The sequence below is a fragment of the Apus apus genome, chromosome 29 (genome assembly GCF_020740795.1).
Source record: "Apus apus isolate bApuApu2 chromosome 29, bApuApu2.pri.cur, whole genome shotgun sequence".
NCBI lineage: Eukaryota > Metazoa > Chordata > Aves > Apodiformes > Apodidae > Apus > Apus apus.
Window position 1 is genome coordinate 104966 of NC_067310.1, and position 20759 is coordinate 125724.

At 56.2% G+C, this 20759-nt stretch overlaps 1 protein-coding gene and 1 long non-coding RNA gene across 4 annotated transcripts in view; one reads left to right on the top strand and one right to left on the bottom strand.

The window, feature by feature from the left end:
- The window catches only part of LOC127395136 (uncharacterized), a 90455-nt gene extending 77730 nt beyond the window's left edge, over positions 1–12725 (top strand). Inside the window, exon 2 of the long non-coding RNA XR_007891736.1 lies at positions 12542–12725. This is a non-coding gene — a long non-coding RNA (uncharacterized LOC127395136). The remainder of the gene's footprint in view (positions 1–12541) is intronic.
- On the bottom strand, positions 5897–20155 carry AKAP8L (A-kinase anchoring protein 8 like). Of its 3 annotated transcripts, XM_051641589.1 has the most exons (13): positions 20113–20155; positions 19090–19122; positions 17922–18153; positions 17097–17532; positions 16098–16215; positions 15506–15558; positions 14957–14993; positions 12719–12827; positions 11808–11949; positions 10475–10580; positions 9668–9798; positions 8136–8231; positions 5897–6892 (listed from the first exon to the last, which is right to left on the bottom strand). In XM_051641589.1, exons 1-13 carry the CDS (start codon positions 20123–20125, stop codon positions 6458–6460), a joined length of 1941 nt encoding a protein of 646 aa, XP_051497549.1. In that variant the 5' UTR covers positions 20126–20155; the 3' UTR covers positions 5897–6457. The 3 variants fall into 3 exon arrangements, with proteins under 3 accessions (XP_051497549.1, XP_051497547.1, XP_051497548.1); XM_051641587.1 differs by lacking the exon at positions 20113–20155 and having other exon boundaries at positions 19090–20085; XM_051641588.1 differs by lacking the exons at positions 19090–19122; positions 20113–20155 and having other exon boundaries at positions 17922–18502.
- Positions 20156–20759: the final 604 nt, after the last annotated feature.

Sequence of the window (20759 nt, forward strand, 5' to 3'; positions counted from 1 at the left end):
CCATCCCCCCCGAGCCTATTGGCGGAGATGTTTCCTCCCCCTTGTCAATCACAGCCGATCCCGCTTCTGATTGGGCAGCCGCGCGGGGCTCGCGCCGTTTCGCTCCAAAATGGCGTCGGGGAAGGAGCGCGGGGCCCGCGGGGCCTGGACCCGCCTCGAGGCCTCGTCCAGCCCGTGGCCTGAACGAGCAGCCGCAGCCGCAGCCGCAGCCAGGTGAACAGCGGTTTATATCCCCTGTCCCCCCTGCCCGGGCCCTCCAGGGTTTCCAGCCCATCCCACGCTTCTAATTATCCTATAAATTTCCCGCCCCTGTTGACACATCCCATCCTAGCAGGTGCTTTTTACCTTTTAAGGTAAAATTCTGACCTTCCGTGCCCCCTTGGCTGCCTTAGCAATCAGCAAAACCATCTCTGGTGCCCTCCTGCCCCGGGGAGCAGGACAGAAGGGGCTGCGTGGGGTCTGATCCTGCCCGTCAATCCTGCTCCGTGCTGGGATCCCCCAGATGGAGCTGAAACAGAAATTCGGGGCTTCCAGACCCCCTGGCTTTGTAACACTCCTCACCGGGGTGGAGGCTGGGTGAGGATTCTGAGATTAAGACCCAGTAACAACACACGAGCTGTTACTGAGCAGGGATTCCTTGTTGCAGCTCTGGGGATTCTCCACCACGAGTGCTCCGACCAGTGAGTGGAACAGCCCAACCCACAGGCACCAAACCCATGCATGTTCAGTTGCATGTCAGTGACTTCCCAGAATTCTTGTAATTAGTCATTTTATTTCCTGGAATTGGCTGTCTTTGTAATTATGCCTGCTCGAGGGTCTCCTGTGGAGGTCTTTGTTGATTCTAGTCCTTTGTGGTCTTTGTCCTTTCTCTGTCCTGGTCCTGTCTCTCCTCCTGGTTCTGTCTCTGGCCTGGTCCTGTCTCTGTCCTGGTCCTGTCTCCAGTCACCCACGGGTAGATCACCCAGGGGGGTCAGAATCAACATGAGTGTTGTCTGTAGGCACCACAGGTTCTTAAAAGACTTGATGTTACCACAGCCTGCAGGATGCTGGGCATCATTGACTGACAGTTTCACAAAGCACTTTGTTTTAAAAGTAACCCTTAGTATAGCAAATTCATTATTTTAGTAAATTTTTTTTTGGCTCTATTTCTATTGGATTTACTAACAAATATCCTATGACTATCAGAGCCCAATTCAGTCCCTCAGTTTCTTGGGCTGTAAAACCCCCCCAGGTGTCATTGGAACGTGCAGAGATCTCACTTCTCTTAAACAAACCATTACATTCCTAACACTAGGGTATATATATAAAAACCCCAACACTCTGCTTCTAACACTGGGATGTGAAAACAACACTACATTTCATTTCTAACAACCCCAAGGTCACGACACAGAGACCCCCAGAGCTGAGGGTCCCTGAGGGGGTCACCAACCCCCCCCCCCCTTCACCTCAGGGACCCCAGAGCAGAGAAGCAGCAGCCACAAAAGCTTCATCCCACCCAGACGGTGGATTTTGCTCAGGTTTTGCCCCAAAATGGATGAAAGCAGCTTTGAAAACAACCAGGCAGTGGGAGGGAATGTTTGAGGAGAGACCAGGGGACCCCCAAGTGCAGCCCCCACTGCCCCAGGGGCTTCTTGGGCTCCACACCCTTTCCCTCCTGCCCCTGTCACCTGAACCAAAGGGCAAAGAGCTAAAAGACATTTTTATTTCAATTTCTGACCTAAATGGCTATAAATTATGTGGAGGACGGGGGCAGCTCAGCTCTGCTGGGACAAACTGAACCTTCTGGCAAGGAAAAGATGCCTGACCTTGGGAAAGGCTCCATCGGGGGAGCTTGAAGCAAAAAAAAAAAAAGACATGGAACAAAGATAAAAGCTGCTTTTCCAGTTGGAGAACAAGGAAAACTGGCCCCATCAGGTCATCACCCCCATCCTTTGGAGGGTAAAAACAGGGAGGGCATCACCCTGCTCCCCCCAAACATCCCCAGGTGGTGCCTCAGCCACGTCTGTGGCTCCAGGGATTATTTTTTGTTGTTGGTTTCTGCTTTAATTATTATTTTAATCCACTTAAACACCAAGCAATCCCAGAGTGAGGAGATGCAGGAGGAACAACCAACCTTCTTTAGTTGGTGCTGCTGCAGGATTTCAGTTTCTGTTCCCAGTGCTGTGGCCACAACTGCTAAAAATACATGATGGAGAAGGAGTTGAAGCACCTATGAGATGGTTTGAGTGGTGGGGAAAGAAAAGCTCCCAGAGGGGTTTATTGCAGCCCCTCAGGTGCCACAATGGCAAAAGAAGAGGCTGACAATGATATTTAACAGAGTTAGGGGGAAAAAATTAAGAAATAGCCCAATGAGGAGAAGCCCAGGGATTTTGGGCAGAGGGGCTGAATAAACCCCCCCTCTGGGCTGGGGAAGGTGGGTTTGGAGGCACCTAAAGGAAATCTTGATGATTGGAGCTGAGATAAATTAATTTCCTGATTCTAGAAGGAAACAGGGAGGATTGAAGAGCCTGTTAATAACCAGGGGCCATGTCAGCACTTTGATTGGAGACTCCCCAAAATACTGCCATGATCTCCAGACCTTCAGGAAATCCTCAGGGATTTCTAGCCTGGCAACATTCAGACCACATGATTTTGCCAATTCCTCAAACAAGTCCTCAACTTCACACCCTTTAAAGTTTTATTTGTGCATTTCTCACCTCAAAAGAAGAAATAAATGACCCTCCCAACCACCTTCGTGGCTGGAGACTGGGAGACACCCTGGGAAGATCCAACACCCCAAAACTCCCCTCTGAGGCTCCTTGGGGACCCCAAGATGATGCAGAGCTACAAGGCCAGGTAAATCCACAGGAATTCCTGCCAGGAGAGGAGATTCTGCTCCCAAAACTCATCCCAAAACCAGCAGTTTCTTTCCTTGGGATTTTTCCTGCTGTTTCCTCCCTGGATCCTTGGTTGGGTGCTACAAAAACACCATTTCAGAGGAGAGGGGCAGGCTCAGGGGTGGTGGGGAAGGAGTTGAGAGTGGTGCAGGTGGTTCTAATAATTAGAATTATTAATTAACAGGATGAAATACCCAAGAGCTTTGGCAGGAACTGGGATCTGGGCAGAAAATCCAGGTGGAATCTGCTCCCAGCTCCAACGGCACCACAGCAGCTGTCGTGGGCATGAGGGTGTTCTGGGGGAAATAAACCCCCCTGATTTATGCTGAGCTGCATTAATTGGAATTGTGGTGCTTAATTAAGTGTTCTCCAATAAATCCAGAGGGGATCCAGGTGTGGGGAGGGGGGGAGGCAAGAATTCAGCTCCCTTTTCCTGGGGGAAAAGCAGCAGCATCCAAAACCCACCCTGGTGGGGGTGAATGTTTCACCCCATCCCACCTCCTGTCTCTCCCAGCAGCATCCTCAGGGAAAACATTCCCAGGGGAAGTTGGCACCCATGGAATTCCCTCCCCACTGGTTCCTGCTTCCTCTCCTCATGTGCTCAGAGTTGGTGACATCTCCAGGGATGGATGAGGAGCTTGGATGTTCCTGTGGATCATGGGCAGACCAAGGTCCATCCTCTCCTAGCACTGCCAGGGGGGTTTAATTAGCACAGCTAATTAACTGGTGGCAGATGTTTGGAGTTCACTGTCTGCATCCCAGAGGAGCAGGGAGCCCTGGAACCTGTAACCCTGCTTGTGAGCACCAGGAGTTTCTGGATCTGCACCAAATCCAGGGGGTTTGACCCCAAACACAACAGCATGGAGCCACCTCTGGAGAAGGACTCGCTCCTTGGCCTTTGGAAGGGAACAGGGAGCTCAAAGTCCAGGGGAAGGGCTGGGGACAACCTGGCAGAACAGCACAGGGAGGGTCCAAAACACACCATGAGCCTGTTAATTAACCTGTTAATTGAGCTGAAAAGTGAGTGTTGAAGGGATCCAAGTTCAGCTCTGCAAGGAGAAGCTGGATTCTGCCATGAGATGAGCTGTTCTTCCAACCCCAACTTCAGGAACACCAAGGAAACCCTCCCACCGACCCCAATTAAAGGGAATTAATTACAAATTGTCCTTCCATGCTGATGATTTTCCTCCCCTTGTTCATCACTGGGGGGGAAGAAACACAAGGCAGCAGAAAACCAGTGGAGCAACCAGCTCAAACCCCACGCCCTGATCTCTGCTGGAAGTTCTGCAGGTGTTTTGGTGGCACCAAAACCTCTGGAAAGAGCCAAAGGGGACAGGAGGAGCTGAACAGGAAGAGCCTTCTCCCAAAACTCCAGCTGGGAAGCAGCACAGTGAACAAACTCCCCTGAACCCTTCAATGGAGCCTCTTCTCCCAGTTCATTTCTCAAACCAGTCTTGGAGAGACTGGGAGAGCAGGAAAGAGGAAGGAGGGAAAGAAGGTGGGAAAGGGGAAGGCAGAAGGAACTCACTGTGCTACTCATCAAGGTGGGGTTTGACTGGTTGGCTCATGGAGATCTCTCCCCTTTCAGGCCCCAAGGGAAGGTCCCAGGGAGCCCACCCTGAGGAAGGAATCACAGTTTTCTGAAATAAACGTTAAATCAAAAGGGGTTTCCCTAAAAATCCACCCCAGTTAAAGCAACAATCCCCAAAACGCCGCCAGACATGGGCTCAACCCTTCAGCCCAGCCCAGCTGCTCCCACCAGGATGGGACCAGATCCAGGGTGAGGGGGGAGTTTCCCAGAGAAAAAAAACAGGAGAAAAAACTGGGAATCACCACCAAGCTCTGCTGAGCCAGGAGGAAAATCCAGCAGCTCTGAAAGGAGGAGACACAACCCAGACTTTTCTTGGCACAGGCTGGACCCCAGCAGAGGATGGCAGTGAGCTGCCTGCCTGCCCTCAAATCCCACGGGATGAGGACACTTTGGAGGCAGCTTTCCAACCCCCCCCCACTCTGCTCCCACTTTTCACAGCCTTCAAACCCCACCCCTGGCACCACAAGGTGCCACCAGCACCTCCTCCAAGACCCCCAGTTGGGTTCTTGGTGGCAGCGACACAGCTCTTGAGCTCACCAAGGCCTGACCTGAACTTGATGTCCTGAAACACCCCAAAACCACCCAAAAAGCTCAGGGAAAAGGTCGGACTCAGTGGCAGCCAACCCCCTGGACACCCAACACCTTGAGGATCCACCTCAAGAGCCAGCTACACCCTCAGGAGATAACAACCCAAGTTCCTTGGAGCCCCCACGAGGTATTTAGTGACTCAGGATATTAAATATCGTTGGAATACAAACACTTCCAGGACTAATTTTGAGGTGTCTCTGCAGGAGAGGGGTTCACCACCAGGGTGGGAAGTGAGCAAGGCCAGGATCAGGAATCAGGACCTGAGCTGGGTGTTTTTCTGGATAAAGGATCTCCCTGGAGCTCGTCTCCTCTGTCTTGCAATCCTAGAGGACTTGATGGATCCAGGCTGGAGGGAAGGGCTGAGGTCAGGAGCAGTCTCACCACTTTGTCCTCAAGTTAATGCTGAAATCTGCCTTTCTGCTAGGGGAAAACTCCCTCATCCCAACAATTTACCCCCAATTGGAGAAGCTGGAGGTCTGGGAGCCTGGATGGAGCTCATGCCGGTGATTCCTGGCCAAGCACGTCCTCACCCATCAACCCATCCAGAAGGAAAGCTCCCAGCTGCCCCTCTCCATGCCAGGAATAACCTCTGCGGTGCCATGGCAACAGAATTCCTTCTTCCTCCTTCAATTCAGGAAGGAGAAGCTGTGCTCCAGGTGAAGACCAACCACTGAGCTTCCACCAAGAGTTTAGTGCCAACCCGGCCAGTCGGCTCCGTTGGCAGCGCTGGGAGAGGGAAGATGAGTTGAACCCCAGGAATAAACCAGGACTTGGGCTTTCCAGACTGGATCCAAAGCTCCAGCCTCTCCCAGGACACCAGAAATTCAGGCAGAGTCAGGGATCATCTCAGCATAGTCCTTTTATCTCCACTCACAACATTCATCTCCAAACCAAAGCACAAAAAACACAAGGACACCACCGAGATTCTCTCCACAAAACACCGGGGGTGGGTCATGGGGTCAACATGGAAGTTGTGAAATTTCAACCCTTTGACCCAATTTGTGGTGTCTCCAGACAGGGAGGAACCACAACTTCCTTAAATATGGAAACGTTGCCATTGGAGGGGAGGAGGTTTTGTTTGTGGGACAAGTCGCTCTGCTTGGCTCCAAAGGAAACTCTCCTGGCACGAAGCCACCTAAGAAACAAGAGACCACACCAATCCTACCTACTGAAATGAAGGGCTGGTAAAAAAACCAAAAAAAACAAACATGGAAAATCTCTATTTTCCCCAAAAAAATAATAAACCACTTGACAGGTAAAGGCTTCTCCTGCCTCAGGGGGCTGAGAAGAATGAGAACTGAAAGTGTGTGCTTGGAAATTCACAGTTATGGGGCTTTTTTCTCATAGAAAACAACCAACAAAATCCATTGGGTTTTTCCCCAGCAGTTTCCCCCTCCAGAGTTTACTCCACATCTTCATCCTCTTGTGCTGCAACAGTTTCTTCAGCCTCCTCCTCCTCTTCATCTGCCACCTCCACACCTTCCACTGGCTGCTGCTCCTCTCCCTGCGGGAGAGATTCCTGCTCTTCCCTGGTCTCTGTCTCTCTTGGTGCTTGTGCCTCAACTTCTGTCCCTGTTTCTCCTCTTTCTCCCTCACTTTCAGCTCCTTCTGGATCCTTCTTTTCCTCATCTTGGTTTCCCCCCCCTGGATTTTCTTCTTCCATGTTTTCCTCTTCTGGATTTGCCTCCTCAGGATTTTCTTCTTCCCCATTTTCCTCCTCATCCTTTTTTTCATCAGCTCCTTTTGCTGCTCCTTCTTCTACGTTTCCAGTGGTTCCCCCTTCTCCTTCCTCATGCTCCTCTTTTTCTTCTGGGTCATCTGTGAAAGGATTCTCACCCTGGAATGTGAAGACAAACATTTGTCTGTTTTAAGTTTCTCTCTCCCTGCTTGCAGAAACTGACCCAGGAAATCCTCCTGAGAAGTCAAGGGCAGGTTGGATGGGGCTTGGAGCAACCTGGGCTGGTGGGAGATGTCCCTGGCCATGGCAAGGGGTGGGACTGGATGAGCTTTAAAGGTCCCTTCCAACCCAAACCATTCCATGATATTATGAAGTTCAGCCTTGGGGCTGCAGGCAAAGCAGCCAAGGGAGGAGCTCCTGAGAGCAGAGACCACCTGGAGGAGTCAAATCAAGGCCACCACTGGTGGTGACAGCTCAAGGGTTGGGTCTCCAGACTAAGGTGAAGCTGGAAGCCTTGCTCATCCTGCTTGTTCAGGGTTTGGTGGAACGTGGGGTGGGAGACAACCGATCCCAGAGTCACAGAGTGGTGGGGGCTGGAAAGGACCCCTGGAGACCACCCAGTGCCACCCCCTGGAGAGCAGGGTCACCTCCAGCAGATCCCACAGGAACCAGCCGGGCTGGGAATGTCTCCAGAGCAGGAGACTCCACAGCCTCTCTGGGCAGCCTGGCCCAGGGCTCTGCCACCCTCCCAGGCAACAAGTTCCTCCTCCTGGGGAGCTGGAACTTCCCATGTTCCAGCTGCTGCCCATGGCCCCTTGTCCTGGCCCTGGACACTGCTGAGAAGAGCCTGCTCCCACCCTCCTGACCCCCCTGCAGATCTGGAGCAGCCTTGAGGAGACCCCCCCTCAGGCTCCTCCTCTCCAGCTCAGCAGCCCCAGCTCCCTCAGCCTTTCCTCACGGGCCAGATGCTCCAGTCCCCTCAGCCCCTTGGTGGCCTTTGCTGTCCCCTCTCCAGCAGCTCCTTGTCCTCCTGGGGAGCCCAGACCTGGACCCACTTCTCCAGATGGGCCCTCACCAGAGGGGCAGGAGAACCTCCCTGCCCTCCTGCCCACACTCTCCTTGATGCCCCCAGGAGCCCATGGGCCCTCTTGGCCACCAGGGCCCGTTGCTGCCTCAGGGTCACCCTGTTGTCCCCCAGGACCCCGAGGTCCTTGTCCCCAGAGCTGCTCTCCAGCAGGTCAACCCAATGAATCCATGTGCTCCAAAGACTCCACGACCAACCACCAGGAACCCAAAATATTACCAAAACACCCCAAACTCCAGCTAAAAACCCCTCTCAGCAGCCAAGACCTGCTCCCAGGAGATTCCTGCAGCCTGAAAGCTCAGTCCCACCAACACCCACCTTCAGGTACCTCTCCAGCTTCTTGCTGATCAGTTTGTTGTTGAGGATGCTCCGCGCCACCACGAGCGACGACTTCTTGGACTGTTCCATCATAGCCTGGGCAGGGGGACAAAAGAACCACACTGAAATTGTGTCCTCAATGAACTAACGAGGCCAGTAATTAGTCCCTGCTCAGCAGAGGGAGGTGGGCTACAGAGCCCTGGGGAGGGAACTACACAGCAATGTTGGAGACATCTGTAATTTTTTCCCCAAATGCTGTGTTTTGGGAAGGTTTCCAACAAGGTCAAGGCCAAGGTCCTGCACCCGGGTGGGGACAATCCCAGCAGAGACACAGGTTGGGTGGAGAATGGACAGAGAACAGCCCTGAGGAGAAGGACTTGGGTGGAGAATGGATGGAGAACAGCCCTGAGGAGAAGGACTTGGGTGGAGAATGGATGGAGAGGAGCCCTGAGGAGAAGGACCTGGGGGTGATGGTGGAGGAGAAGCTCCACATGGGCTGGCACTGTGTGATGGAGCCCAGAAACCCCCCGTGTCCTGGGCTGTGTCACCAGCAGCGTGGGCAGCAGGGCCAGGGAGGGGATTGTCCCCTCTGCTCTGCTCTGGTGAGAACCCCTGGAGAACTGGAGCCAGTTCTGAGGTTCCCAGTACAGGAAGGACATGGAGCTGTTGGAGATGATCCAGAGGAGGCCACAGAGATGATGCAAGAGCTGGATCAGTTCTGCTCTGGAGACAGGATGGGAGAGTTGGGGTGTTCAGCCTGGAGAGGAGAAGGCTCCAGGGAGACCTTAGAGCAGCTTCCAGTGCCTGAAGGGGCTCCAGGAAAGCTGGGGAGGGACTTTGGCCAAGGGCAGGAGGGATGGGACCAGGGGGGATGGCTTGAAACTGGCAGAGGGAGCTGGAGGTTGGACACGAGGAGGAAATTCTTGGCTGGGAGGGTGGGGAGAGCCTGGGCCAGGGAAGTTGTGGCTGCCCCATCCCTGGAAGTGTCCAAGGGCAGGTTGGATGGGGCTTGGAGCAACCTGAGCTGCTGGGAGGTGGCCCTGCCCATGCAGGGCGTGGGACTGGGTGGTCCTCAAAATCCCACCAACCCAAACTATTCTTTAATTTTATGTAGTTTCCTACTAGGCTATGAAGGCTACAATTACTAAAACACCCAAACCATGGCTGATCCAAGGTTGATCCAGATCTCTGGGGGGGTCAGGAGGGTGGGAGCAGGCTCTTCTCAGCAGTGTCCAGGGCCAGGACAAGGGGCCATGGGCAGCAGCTGGAACATGGGAAGTTCCAGCTCCCCAGGAGGAGGAACTTGTTGCCTGGGAGGGTGGCAGAGCCCTGGGCCAGGCTGCCCAGAGAGGCTGTGGAGTCTCCTGCTCTGGAGACATTCCCAGCCCAGCTGGTTCCTGTGGGATCTGCTGGAGGTGACCCTGCTCTCCAGGGGGTGGCACTGGGTGATCTCCAGAGCTCCCTGCCCACCAAACCCTCTGAGCTCTCCCTGGTTTCAGGAGCTCCATGAGCTGCCCCATCCCTGGGCTCACCCGGCGGTTGTGGTTGTGGTCCAGGGACTTCAGGTGCTTCTGGATAATCCCGACCTGCATGGGGATGAAGAGGTCGCAGGCAGCACAGTGAGCAGCCTCCACTTTCTTGATGAAGTGCTCCATGCCAATGTCTGCGGGGGAGAAGAACCATCTGAACGGGAACATCATCCAGGCAGCTGGGCTGGGATCCCGATTTTGCTTCTGGCCTGAACTTTTTAGGGACTTGTCCCCCTTTCCCACCCCCCAGATGCCTTTCAAACCCTCACAAACCCCTTTTCCTCCCTCCAAATCTCCATTTCCCCACCCCCTCCAAGACCCTCTTTCCCCACCCCCATTTCCCACCCCAAGACCCCCATTTTCCCAACCCCCTAAACCTCCTTTCCCTACCCCCAAAACCACCTATTCCCCAACCCCTAAACCCCCCCTTTCCCCCACCCCCCAATAACCCCCTTTCCCCACCCCAACCCCTTTTTCCCCACCCCCCAATAAGCCTCCCCTTTCCCCACCCCAATAAAACCCTTTCCCCCTGCCCGTAAACCCCCTCTTTCCCTCACCTCAATAACCCACCTTCTCCCGCCCCCCAATAAACCCTCCCTTTCCCCACCCCCCATAAACTCCCCCACCCTCCAATAAGCCCCCCCTTTCCCAGCCCCATCTCCCCACCCCAATAAACCCCCTTTCCCCACCCCAATAAACCCCCCCAACACCAGCACCTTCTCCCCCACCCCATTTCCCCCCATCCCCAGAGCTGGGGGGCAGGTGTCCCACCCAGGAAGGTCCCCCTGCCCTCAGGGGGGTCGGTCTCACCCTGGGTCAGATCCTGCTCCCTGTAGATCTGCTGGATCACGGCGTTCACGTCCTCCAGCGCCCGGCGCCGCTCCTCGGTCTTCCTGGTTTTATTGGCAACGTATTCCTGCCAGGAACAATGTTCCAGTGTCACCCTCCAAACCTCCTGCTCCACCTCCTCTGCTGCTTTGGTTTGGTCGGAGTGGGAGGTCTCCACGGGTGGCTCCTGTGAGGAGCTGAGAAGTTCCCCCTGCTCCAAACCAGCCAAGGAGCCATCAGAGAGACAATGGATGCTCCTCTGGGATGAACATCCCCAGGAACTGAGAGGAGAGCTGGGCAGGGTGAGGAGTTGGGAAGAAAGGAGCTGGAGAGACAGAGGGTGCCCGTGGGTGGTGAGGATGAAGGGGAAGAAGATGCCCAAGCAGAAGTTTCCCTGCAACCCATGGGGAGATGGCAGCTGTGCCCCTGCACCCATGGAGGAACGTGGTGGGACATTCCCCGGGGGCACCAGGAGGGGTGGACTTGGCCAGTGGGCTTGGGTTTTGTGGCCAGTGGGCTTGGATGAAGCAGCTGTGGAGGACCTGGTACCAGGGGAGGTGCCTGTTCCTCTGGGCAGGCCCTGCTGGAGCAGCTCCTGACCTGGTGGGAAGGACTCATGGAGAGGTTCCTGGAGGACTCTCCCCGTGGGGAAACGGGGCAGGACTGTGAGGAATCCTTCTCCCTGAGGAGGAAGGAGCAGCAGGAACCACCTCTGGGGGGGTCTGTGTCCTTGGGCACCTGAGCAGGGTGACCTTGATTCTTTCTGTCCCAGGTTGAGGCTGTTTTGCCTGGGACCTTCATGGGTGAAGAACCCTCCTTGGCCTTTGTCCCAACCCAGGAGCTTCTCCCTGGGTTTGTCCTCCCATCCCAGTGGGTGTTGGGGGGGTTGAGTGAGAGGCCCCGGGGCTGCTTCTTGGTGTTGGGCCCAAACCAGGACACCCTCCACCCCCATTTTTAGGCCCATCTCTCTGGCTGCTCATCCTAAAGCTCCTCCAGATCCCACCAACACTTTGTCCTCCACTTCAATCACCTGCTCTGGCCACCAAAACCTGTGGTGGGCAAGTCACTTATTTCCTACCAGTGCAACCAGTAAGACCAGAGTGAAGTGACCTGTTTAAGAGCTGAGCTGGAGCAGAACCTCTGAGGATGTAGCTCAACTTCACTCCACCTGCTCTAGCAGTTCCCACCACAGTGACTTAGAGGAGCCATCCAGGAGCTTTACACCATCTCCAAAATACGTATTAATAACACTAATTATAATAATCAACACCCCCCAGATCTGAGGCCTGGGGCAGCAGCAGAGCCAGGGGCTCACCTGGAGGAACTCAGCTGTTTGCTGAGGCAGTTTGGTTCCAACAAACTTGAAATGTTCCTTATGGAACCTGCTCTCCAGGTGACTGGTCATCTCGTCGTCGTAGAAGGTCCGATATTTGCACAAGGAACAAACAAACTGGATCCTGGGGAGAGTCGGGGTGAGGGGCAGTGAGATCCCAACCCATCCATCCCAGCTCCATGTGGAACCACCTTCTCCTTGGGCCTGCTCAAGGGGTGGCAGATAAACTCATGGAAGTCTCCAGGCCTTGAAGCACTTATGGGATGTTGCCCAGAGGTTTTCCCGTTTCTCTTCTCAGGACACAAAGGAGGAGCAGAGCAGCTGCTCTGGGAACAGACTGGACACTGGGAGGAAAGGATGGAGCCCAGCTGGAAGGACAAGAGTCCCAGAGAATCAGGGCATCGTGGAATGGGTTGGAGGGACCTTCAAGATCATCTAGATCCAACCCCACCATGGGCAGGGACACCTCCCAGCAGCCCAGGTGGCTCCAAGCCCCATCCAACCTGCCCTTGGACACTGCCAGGGATGGGGCAGCCACAGCTTCCCTGGCCCAGGCTCTCCCCACCCTCCCAGCCAAGAATTTCCTCCTCGTGTCCAACCTCCAGCTCCCTCTGCCAGTTTCAAGCCATCCCCCCTGGTCCCATCCCTCCTGCCCTTGTCCCATGTCCCTCCCCAGCTTTCCTGGAGCCCCTTCAGGCACTGGAAGGTGCTCTAAGCTCTCCCTGGAGCCTTCTCCTCTCCAGTTAAACACCCCAACTCTCCCATCCTGTCTCCAGAGCTGCTCCACTCCTTGGATCATCTCCATGGCCTCCTCTGGACTCTCTCCAGGAGCACTATCTCTACAAAGGAAGGGATCAACATCTCCAAACCAAAACTAAACCAAGAACCTTCACCTTTCCACCATGCGGTCCCGGTGCCTCTTCTTCTGCCTCTCTGGAGCCTTCTTGTCCGCCTGCAATTTGCGTTTGATTTGACTGATCTCTTCTTGAATGGTTAAAGCACCTGAGTGTTCAAAGCAGGTGTCACTCCTGAGTCTTCTGCACCTTTGGAGCATCCCACCCAGGCACCAGGATCTCTCTGCCCTCCTGGCCCTCATTATTTTCCATTTTTAACCTTAAAATAGGAATTTTGCTTGTGGAAGGACCTGATGAACTGAGCCAAGGCCTCCAGAACCCAACACCCTTGAAGCACTAGACCATCACACCATCTTGAAGGTCTTTTCCAATCAAAATGATTCCATAGATTGGATTTTTGGGAAAATTTCTTCCCCAAAAGGGTTGTCAGGCCTTGGCCCAGGGTGTCCAGGGCAGGGGTGGTGTCCCCACCCCTGGAGGGGTTTCAAAGCCCTGGAGATGGTGCTTAGGGACATAGAGCAGTGGTGGCCTTGGCAGGGCTTGGGTTGATGGTTGGACTGGATCATCTTAAAGGTCTTTTCCAAACAAAACAATTCCATGATCCTATGATTTCATGGCACTGCTTGAGGACACCACCTGGTTAAGGAGAATTTCCCTGCACCAGTTCAGTCCTCGGCCCGACCAACCCCGCTAAGTCCAGGAGCTGCTCCCACCAACCAACCAACCACAGGGAAACTGCTTCATCCAGCAGCACCAGCCACATCAAATCTGCTTCTTCCACCAAAAAAGCCCTGCCCTGGGTCAGGCTTGGTGGGTGGGGGCAGAGGGAAGAGCCAGAGCAGAAAGACTCTCCTGTGGTTTTCCACTAATTATTTTAATTACTGTTCGCTACAACTGGTTTTATGAAGGTTTTAGTACTCATGGAATCATGGAATGGTTTGGGTTGGAAGGACCTCAAAGATCATCTAGATCCAAACCCTACCATGAGCAGGGACACCTCCCAGCAGCCCAGGTTGCTCTAAGCCCCATCCAACCTGCCCTTGGACATTGCCAGGGATGGGGCAGCCACAGCTTCCCTGGCCCAGGCTCTCCCCACCCTCCCAGCCAAGAATTTCCTCCTCGTGTCCAACCTCCAGCTCCCTCTGCCAGTTTCAAGCCATCCCCCCTGGTCCCATCCCTCCTGCCCTTGTCCCAAGCCCCTCCCCAGCTTTCCTGGAGCCCCTTCAGGCACTGGAAGCTGCTCCAAGGTCTCCCTGGAGCCTTCTCCTCTCCAGTTGATCACTACCAGCTCTCCCATCCTGTCTCCAGAGCTGCTCCAGCTCTTGCATCATCTCTTGGGTTGGAGGGACCTCAAAGCTCATCTAGATCAACCCCACCATGGGCAGGGACACCTCCCACCAGCCCAGGGTGCTCCAAGCCCCATCTAACCTGCCCTTGGACACTTACAGGGATGGGATTTTATCCCCACTCCAACCTGTCCATCCTCAGCCAACGGGACAAAGCTGGGGAAGAAGAGCTTCACACTATGGATTTTGGGGACAGAAAAGCTGCTTTTGTGTCTGTCCACCCTGGACTGCACATCCCAGGATCACATTAATGGTGCTGAGGGGCAGCAAGGACCAAACAACCAGCCCTTTGGCTTCTCCTTGGGAATCATGGAGCTTCTCCAGGTTGGAAGTTCCAGCCCAACAACTTACCCAAAATCAAGCCTAGGGCCCAGAGGAGAATGAGCCCTGGTTCCCTGAGCCCCAGGGTAGCAGCTCCTCCCAACCTACCTTGAGCAAGGGCTCCAGCTCCTCCCTAGCAGGGATTTACAGCACTTCCTTATCCCTGAGCAGACACAAAGGATGGGATTCATCGCACTGAGCGCAGCCGGAACCGCCCCCGTCCCCCCGGCTCCGACGGGGCCCATCCTGGACAACAGGGACTGGTGGCCCTGGGAAGGATTCCCCTGGCAATGCAATCCCACCGGAGCCTCACGCCAAGGGCCTGAAAGGCTCTGGAAGGGCCCCACCTCTGGAATCTACCAGAGGATCCGAGCAGTGTCCCCAGGGGACTCGTGCCATGGCCACGTGGCCCTTCATGGAGGAGGCGCAGAGGTTGAGGTCACCAAGACACAAGGAAACAGGAGGGACAGCAAAGCCACGAGGCAAATGGAGTGAAGGGGCTCCAAGATTGAAGAAACCCAGTGGATTTCTCTGGGATTCTCTCCTCTGGCCTCAGCAGAGCCCTCGGCTGAGGGGGATGCACAAGCCACCCGGCATGCACCCCACTCACCTTTCTCCGAGTCTTTTCCTTCTTCGTCTTCCCCTTCCTAAAAAAAGGAAGGTTGGGAAACTAAAATCCTTCAGATTCCACCTGGAGGCTGTTTGATTCGTCCTCCTCCTCCTCTCCAACCCTCCCCAGGCACTGGAAGCACCACACAGAGGAGCAACATCTTGCCTGGATCCAGCCGAGAAATCCATCACGGCGCCCGCTCGGTGGGTCCTACATCCACCATCTCCCCCTTGGAGAGGGGCCTTCAGGTCCCACAGTCCCACATATTGGGATTCTCCATCACACAGGGAATGGATTTGGGGGTTTCCCTCTTTGCACACAGGGATTTTGCTGCTGTTGGACACCCTGAGGTGTCCCGTGGTGCCACCACAGCCGGTGGGAGCATTTGGGAACCCCCATGACCTCCAAGCTTCCCTCCATGGAGCATTTTCCTCCCACCTTCTCCCCTCCCTTTGGGAATCACATGGGAGTCCAGGGATCTGCCCTTCCTAGCTCCAACCAGCACCACAACTTTTCATCCCAATAAAGCAGTTCCCACAAGTTACTCACCCTGGAACCCTCTTTGTCCTCCCGTTCTCCCGATTCTCCTTCTGTTCCCTCCTCTGAAGGAAACACCATCGTCACCACCAGGAGCCCGGAGAGACACCAACAATTCCCACAGAATCACAGGATCATCACAGTTGGAAAAGACCTCTGAGATCACCAAGTCCAACCTCCCACCACAACCAGGCCCCACAAAACCAACACCACACAACCCCAAAACTCCCCATGCCCATCAGAGCATGTCCCACGGAGCCACAGCCACACACTCCTCCAGCCCCTTCCCCTTGTCCTCCAGCCCCTTCCCCAGCTCCACTGCCCTTCCCTGGACACTCCACACCCTCAATGTCCCTTTTCTGACCCAACCCTGACCCCAAGATTCGAGGTGTCACATCCCCAGTGCCCAGCACAGGGGGGACAATCCCTGCCCTGCTGGTCACACCATTCCTGATGCAGACCAGGATCTTGCCACATTAAGCACAAGACACAGTGGGATGGTTCATGGGGAACACGGCCCAGTGCCTCCACCCCTCCTCCCAGTGTCACCCTCTGCTCTCCCAGTGCCACCCTCTCCCCTCCCAGTGCCTCCACCCCCCCTCACCATTGTCAGTGTCCGAGTTGTCGGATCCGTCCGTCTGGGCCCCTTTCCCGTCGGGATCCTCGGAGCTGTTGGTTCGTTGCCGCTTCTTGGCCGTGGGATCCTTCCTGATTTTCTTTTTCTGGGGTTGGGAGAGAAGAGAAAGGTCAAGCCAAGAGGAGCAGCTGCCTTGTTGTGCTCATTTTTCACGAGTCAAGCTCCTGTGCTGAGAGTGGATCAGGAAGGACAACCCATCACTCCTCTAGCCTGGAATAGTGGGAATTGTGCGGTGAAGGACCATGATGTTCTCCTGCCTTCAGGAGAAACAGGGTTTAGCATCAAAACACCTCACGTGTCAACGGTGCTGTGCGACTGCGCACAACTCCTGGGCCTCCTCAGGAACCCAGCTCTGGAGCCTCTAACACAGAAAGGACAGGGAGCTGTTGGAGAGAGTCTAGAGGAGGCCACAGAGATGATCCAAGGCTGGAGCAGCTCTGCTCTGGAGACAGGATGGGAGAGTTGGGGTGTTCAAGTGGAGAGGAGAAGGCTCCAGGGAGACCTTGGAGAACCTTCCAGTGCCTGAAGGGGCTCCAGGAAAGCTGGGGAGGGGCTTGGGACAAGGGCAGGAGGGATGGGACCAGGGGGGATGGCTTGAAACTGGCAGAGGGAGCTGGAGGTTGGACACGAGGAGGAAATTCTTGTCTGGGAGGGTGGGGAGAGCCTGGGCCAGGGAAGTTGTGGCTGCCCCATCCCTGGCAGTGTCCAGGGGCAGGTTGGATGGGGCTTGGAGCCACCTGGGCTGCTGGGAGGTGGCCCTGCCCATGCAGGGAGTTGGATCTAGATGATCTTGAAGGTCCCTCCAACCCAACCCATCCCATGATTCTACAATAACATCCTCCAGAGCCAACAAGACATGGAATTATCTGCTCCCTGGAGCCCTTAAGTCAGGATGCTTGATGGATCTGCTGGGAAACCACCCTCCACCCCAGCACCCAAGGAGCATAACTTGGCACCACCACTTACTTTAAAATCCGAATCCCACATTTTCCAGTTTCTCCTCATTCTCTGCTTCATCGCCCCTCCCCCGTAGCGCATGTTTCCCGAGAACCCTCGAATTCCCTGGAACATGCTGAGCTCCGGGAGAATGTTGTGGGAGAAGAGGGAAGGGAGCCTGGAGGAGCCAGGAGGCCCAAGCCCTCGGGATCCCACGCACGGAGGGGGCTCGTTCCACTGCCCGCCCAGGCGCCCGGGGTAGGAGGAGGGTCTGTGGTTGCGTCCGTCTCTGCCCCAGGCCTGGCCCCGCTGGGTGAAGCTCTCCCAGGACCGGGGCTGGAACTGCTCCCGGTGGCTCCCCAAGAAGCCCTCGTGGGGCCCCTCGAAGGCGCCGTCGGGCTCGGGGCAGTCGAAGCGGAAAACGTCGCGGTCGCTCGACGGGCCCCGCGCGTCGTAGGAGTCGAACCTGCAGGAGGGTCAGGAGAGGAACCCATCAGCTCCAAGTGGGGCTGGGGATCCAGAGCCCTTCCCGTGGGAAAACACAGGTCTTGGAGTCCAACCCCCAAGCCAAGCCCCTCCAACCCCCAGGCCAAGCCCCTCCAACCCCCAAGCCAAGCCCCTCCAACCTCCAGGCCAAGCCCCTCCAACCTCCAGGCCAAGCCCCACCAACACTTAATCCATGTTCCTCAGCTCCATCTCCACAGCTCTGAGGCCCCTCCAGCAATGAAGACACCCCCCCTGCTCTGGGCAGCTTGTCCCAGGGCTCCATCACCCTCACAGTAAAAAAGCTTCTCCTCATGTTAAGGTAGAACTTCCTGTCACCAGGCAGCAACTGTCCCCATGTCCCCTGCTCACCTGTCCCCGCCAGCCCCGTAGTGTCCCCCGGGCATGGCCTCTGTGTCCATGGGTGTCACCATCTCCAGGCGTTGGCTCATCTTGGCCACGATGGCATCAGCATCTCCCAGGCCCTCAGGGTTGGTGTCCAGGTCCGGGTTGGCCATTTCCCAGGAGTTGGTGGCCAGGCTGTATCCATAACTCCCAGAGCTCTCCTGCCCGTACCCATACCCGTACCCGTATCCCTCATACCCTGGAGGAGCACAAAGTTGGGGTGATTCCCAGTCATTTGGCTTTGCTGCCATTTTAATGGGGAGACCCTGGCCCAGGCTGCCCAGGGAAGCTGTGGCTGCCCTATCCCTGGCAGTGTCCAAGGGCAGGTTGGATGGGGCTTGGAGCAGCCTGGGCTGCTGGGAGGTGTCCCCAGGGGGTTGGATCTAGATGCTCTTTGAGGTCCCTCCAACCCAAACCAGCCCATGATTCCATGATTAACCAGCCCAAGCAACCACCACTGGGAGTTATAATTAAAAACCCCCTCAAATTCCTATTTAATCACCTACAAACCTCGAGCTGTTTCGCTCACCAAGGTCTAAGGAAACAACTTGTTGGTCTAAGGCCCCTAACCCCCCCACCACACCTAAAGCTCCTTCCATCCCACCTGGTTTGGAGAGGAACCAGCACTAAAACCTGCTTTGGGTTTACAGAGAGGCTTCTCCTCCCACTAAAGAAGCCAAAATTGGTAGAAACAGGCAAAAAACCACTGTGGGAACAACACACAAATCCCTTTAAAAGCCTGAGAGGGCTTAAAATCCAGGTTTTTCCTCCCCTGGCCTTTATACTTTGCTGCTGAGACACATGGAGGGGGAGTTGGTGTTTCTGCTGTTACCCCAAACCTCAAGTGACTTCTCTGGGGTTTGAGAAGGCAAAAAACATCCCCCCAAAACTCCCCAATATTCAGCAAAAACCCACTTTTCCTTTGCAACCAGTGAGAGCACCAGAGTTCCCAGTCTGGCTTTGATGTGACATTTTTGAAGGAAAAGAAGAAAATGGAACAGCAAGAGGCTCCAGAAGCTCCGTGGTTGCTCAGCTCCAACCCTGCTGGGTTTCCCTGCACCTCAGGAAATGGATCCAAAGGGGAAGGGGATAAATCAACCTGCCACGAAATGACTCCAGTTCTGACCCTACTTGCCTCTGTTGGTCCCTGAATTCCAGTCTCCATAACCTAGGAAAGAAGAAAAAGGAATTAGAGACCAAGAGAACCGGGAGATTCTTGGCATCCAGTGTCAAAACGGAACCAGAGCCCCAAGAATCCAAGAATCCTGCAGCAAAAATCAAGGAATTGGGACCAAAACGTCACCAAAATGTCCTCACAAGAGCAACAACTTGGGGCTCATTGGGGCTCCTGGGGAGCGTTTCCACCAGGGAATACTGAGGGAGCGGGAAAAGCCCGGTGATAATTCCCAGGGAATAAACCGCCCTCCAAAAGGAAAAGGGGTTGAGGACACGTTGGGGAAGGTTTTTGACCCCTTTGTCCTCCTGCCCGACCCCCCCGGGGCGACTTTGAGACGCCCTTGGAGGGACGAGGCGTCCGGGGGCAGCGTCGTTGGACTCTGCCCCGGGAGGACACGGGCTGGAAGGTGGAGACCCCGGGACGGGACCCCGGGACCCGGGCGGGACCCCCCCGGTTCCCTCATTAGTCCTAATTATCTCCGCAGTTACTGCCCGGTTAATGAGGGTGTTTCTAAGCAGCGCTTCACTCCGGGTCCAGCCCCACACACACCGCCCCCCTCGCGGGTTTTTGTTGCCATTTCCCCCTTCGTTGGAAGCTCTTCTTCCCCCCCAAAAAAAATAAACGAAAAAGCTAATTTATCCATTTATTCGTTTCCTTTGCCTGAGAAGCGGATCCGGGACCGGACACGGGCGAGCGGAGCCGCCCCCGGGAGCGGACACGAAACCGAGCGGAGCGGATTTAACAAACCAACCCGTTTTCTGTCAGCGATTCGGGGCCGGTTCGCTCCGGGCCGGGAACCGGGGGGGCCGGGGCCGCGGGGGGGCTGGGCCGGAGGCAGAGCCGGGAGCGCGGGGCAGGCGGGGGCGGCGGCAGCGCCCGGACCCCCCGGACCCCCCCAGGGTCTCCCCAGGCCCCCCCGGGCCCCGCTCCGGCCCCGCCGCCGCCGCCGCCGCCGCCGCCATCTTGCGCCGCCGCGCTCACCTGCGAAGCTCATGATGGCGGCGCCGCCGCCTCCAGCGCCCGACGGGAACGGCGCGCGCGGCCCCGCCCCCCGCGCCCCATTGGCCGCCCCGCCCCGCCCCCTCCGCTCTCATTGGCTGCCCGGCCCGCGCGCTCCGCCCCCTCCCCCGCCGCTATTGGTCCCGCCCTCCCCGCCCCCATCCCCGGCGCCCATTGGCTGCTGGGGATGTCAGTCACCGCGTGCCGGCGGGGGGCGGAGCCAGCGGGGTCACTGGCGGCGCGCGGGCTCGGGCTCAATGGAGCCCCCGGATCCCGGCGCTGATTGGTCGGCGGGGCTGTCACGCCGCGGGGGGGCGTGGCCGGAGCCGCTCTGCCTTCTCATTGGTCAGCTCTTGGGGCGGGCTCACCCTTCCTCCTCCAATGGCGCGGCAGCCCCGCCCCCCCGCTCCCAACACCCTGCTCCTATTGGCTGCGGCAACGGAGGCTCCGCCCCCTCCGGCGTCGCGCGCCCCCACGTGGTCACCGGGGGCGTGACCCCGTGACCCCCAGCCTGGGGACAGCGGCACGTGACGGCTCCCGGGTCACGCCCCCACCGTGACCCCCTTCCCAGGTCACGGTCACCCCCAGGTGACCTCGGCCTGACCCCGGTGCCCCCGGCCGCGGGGTCA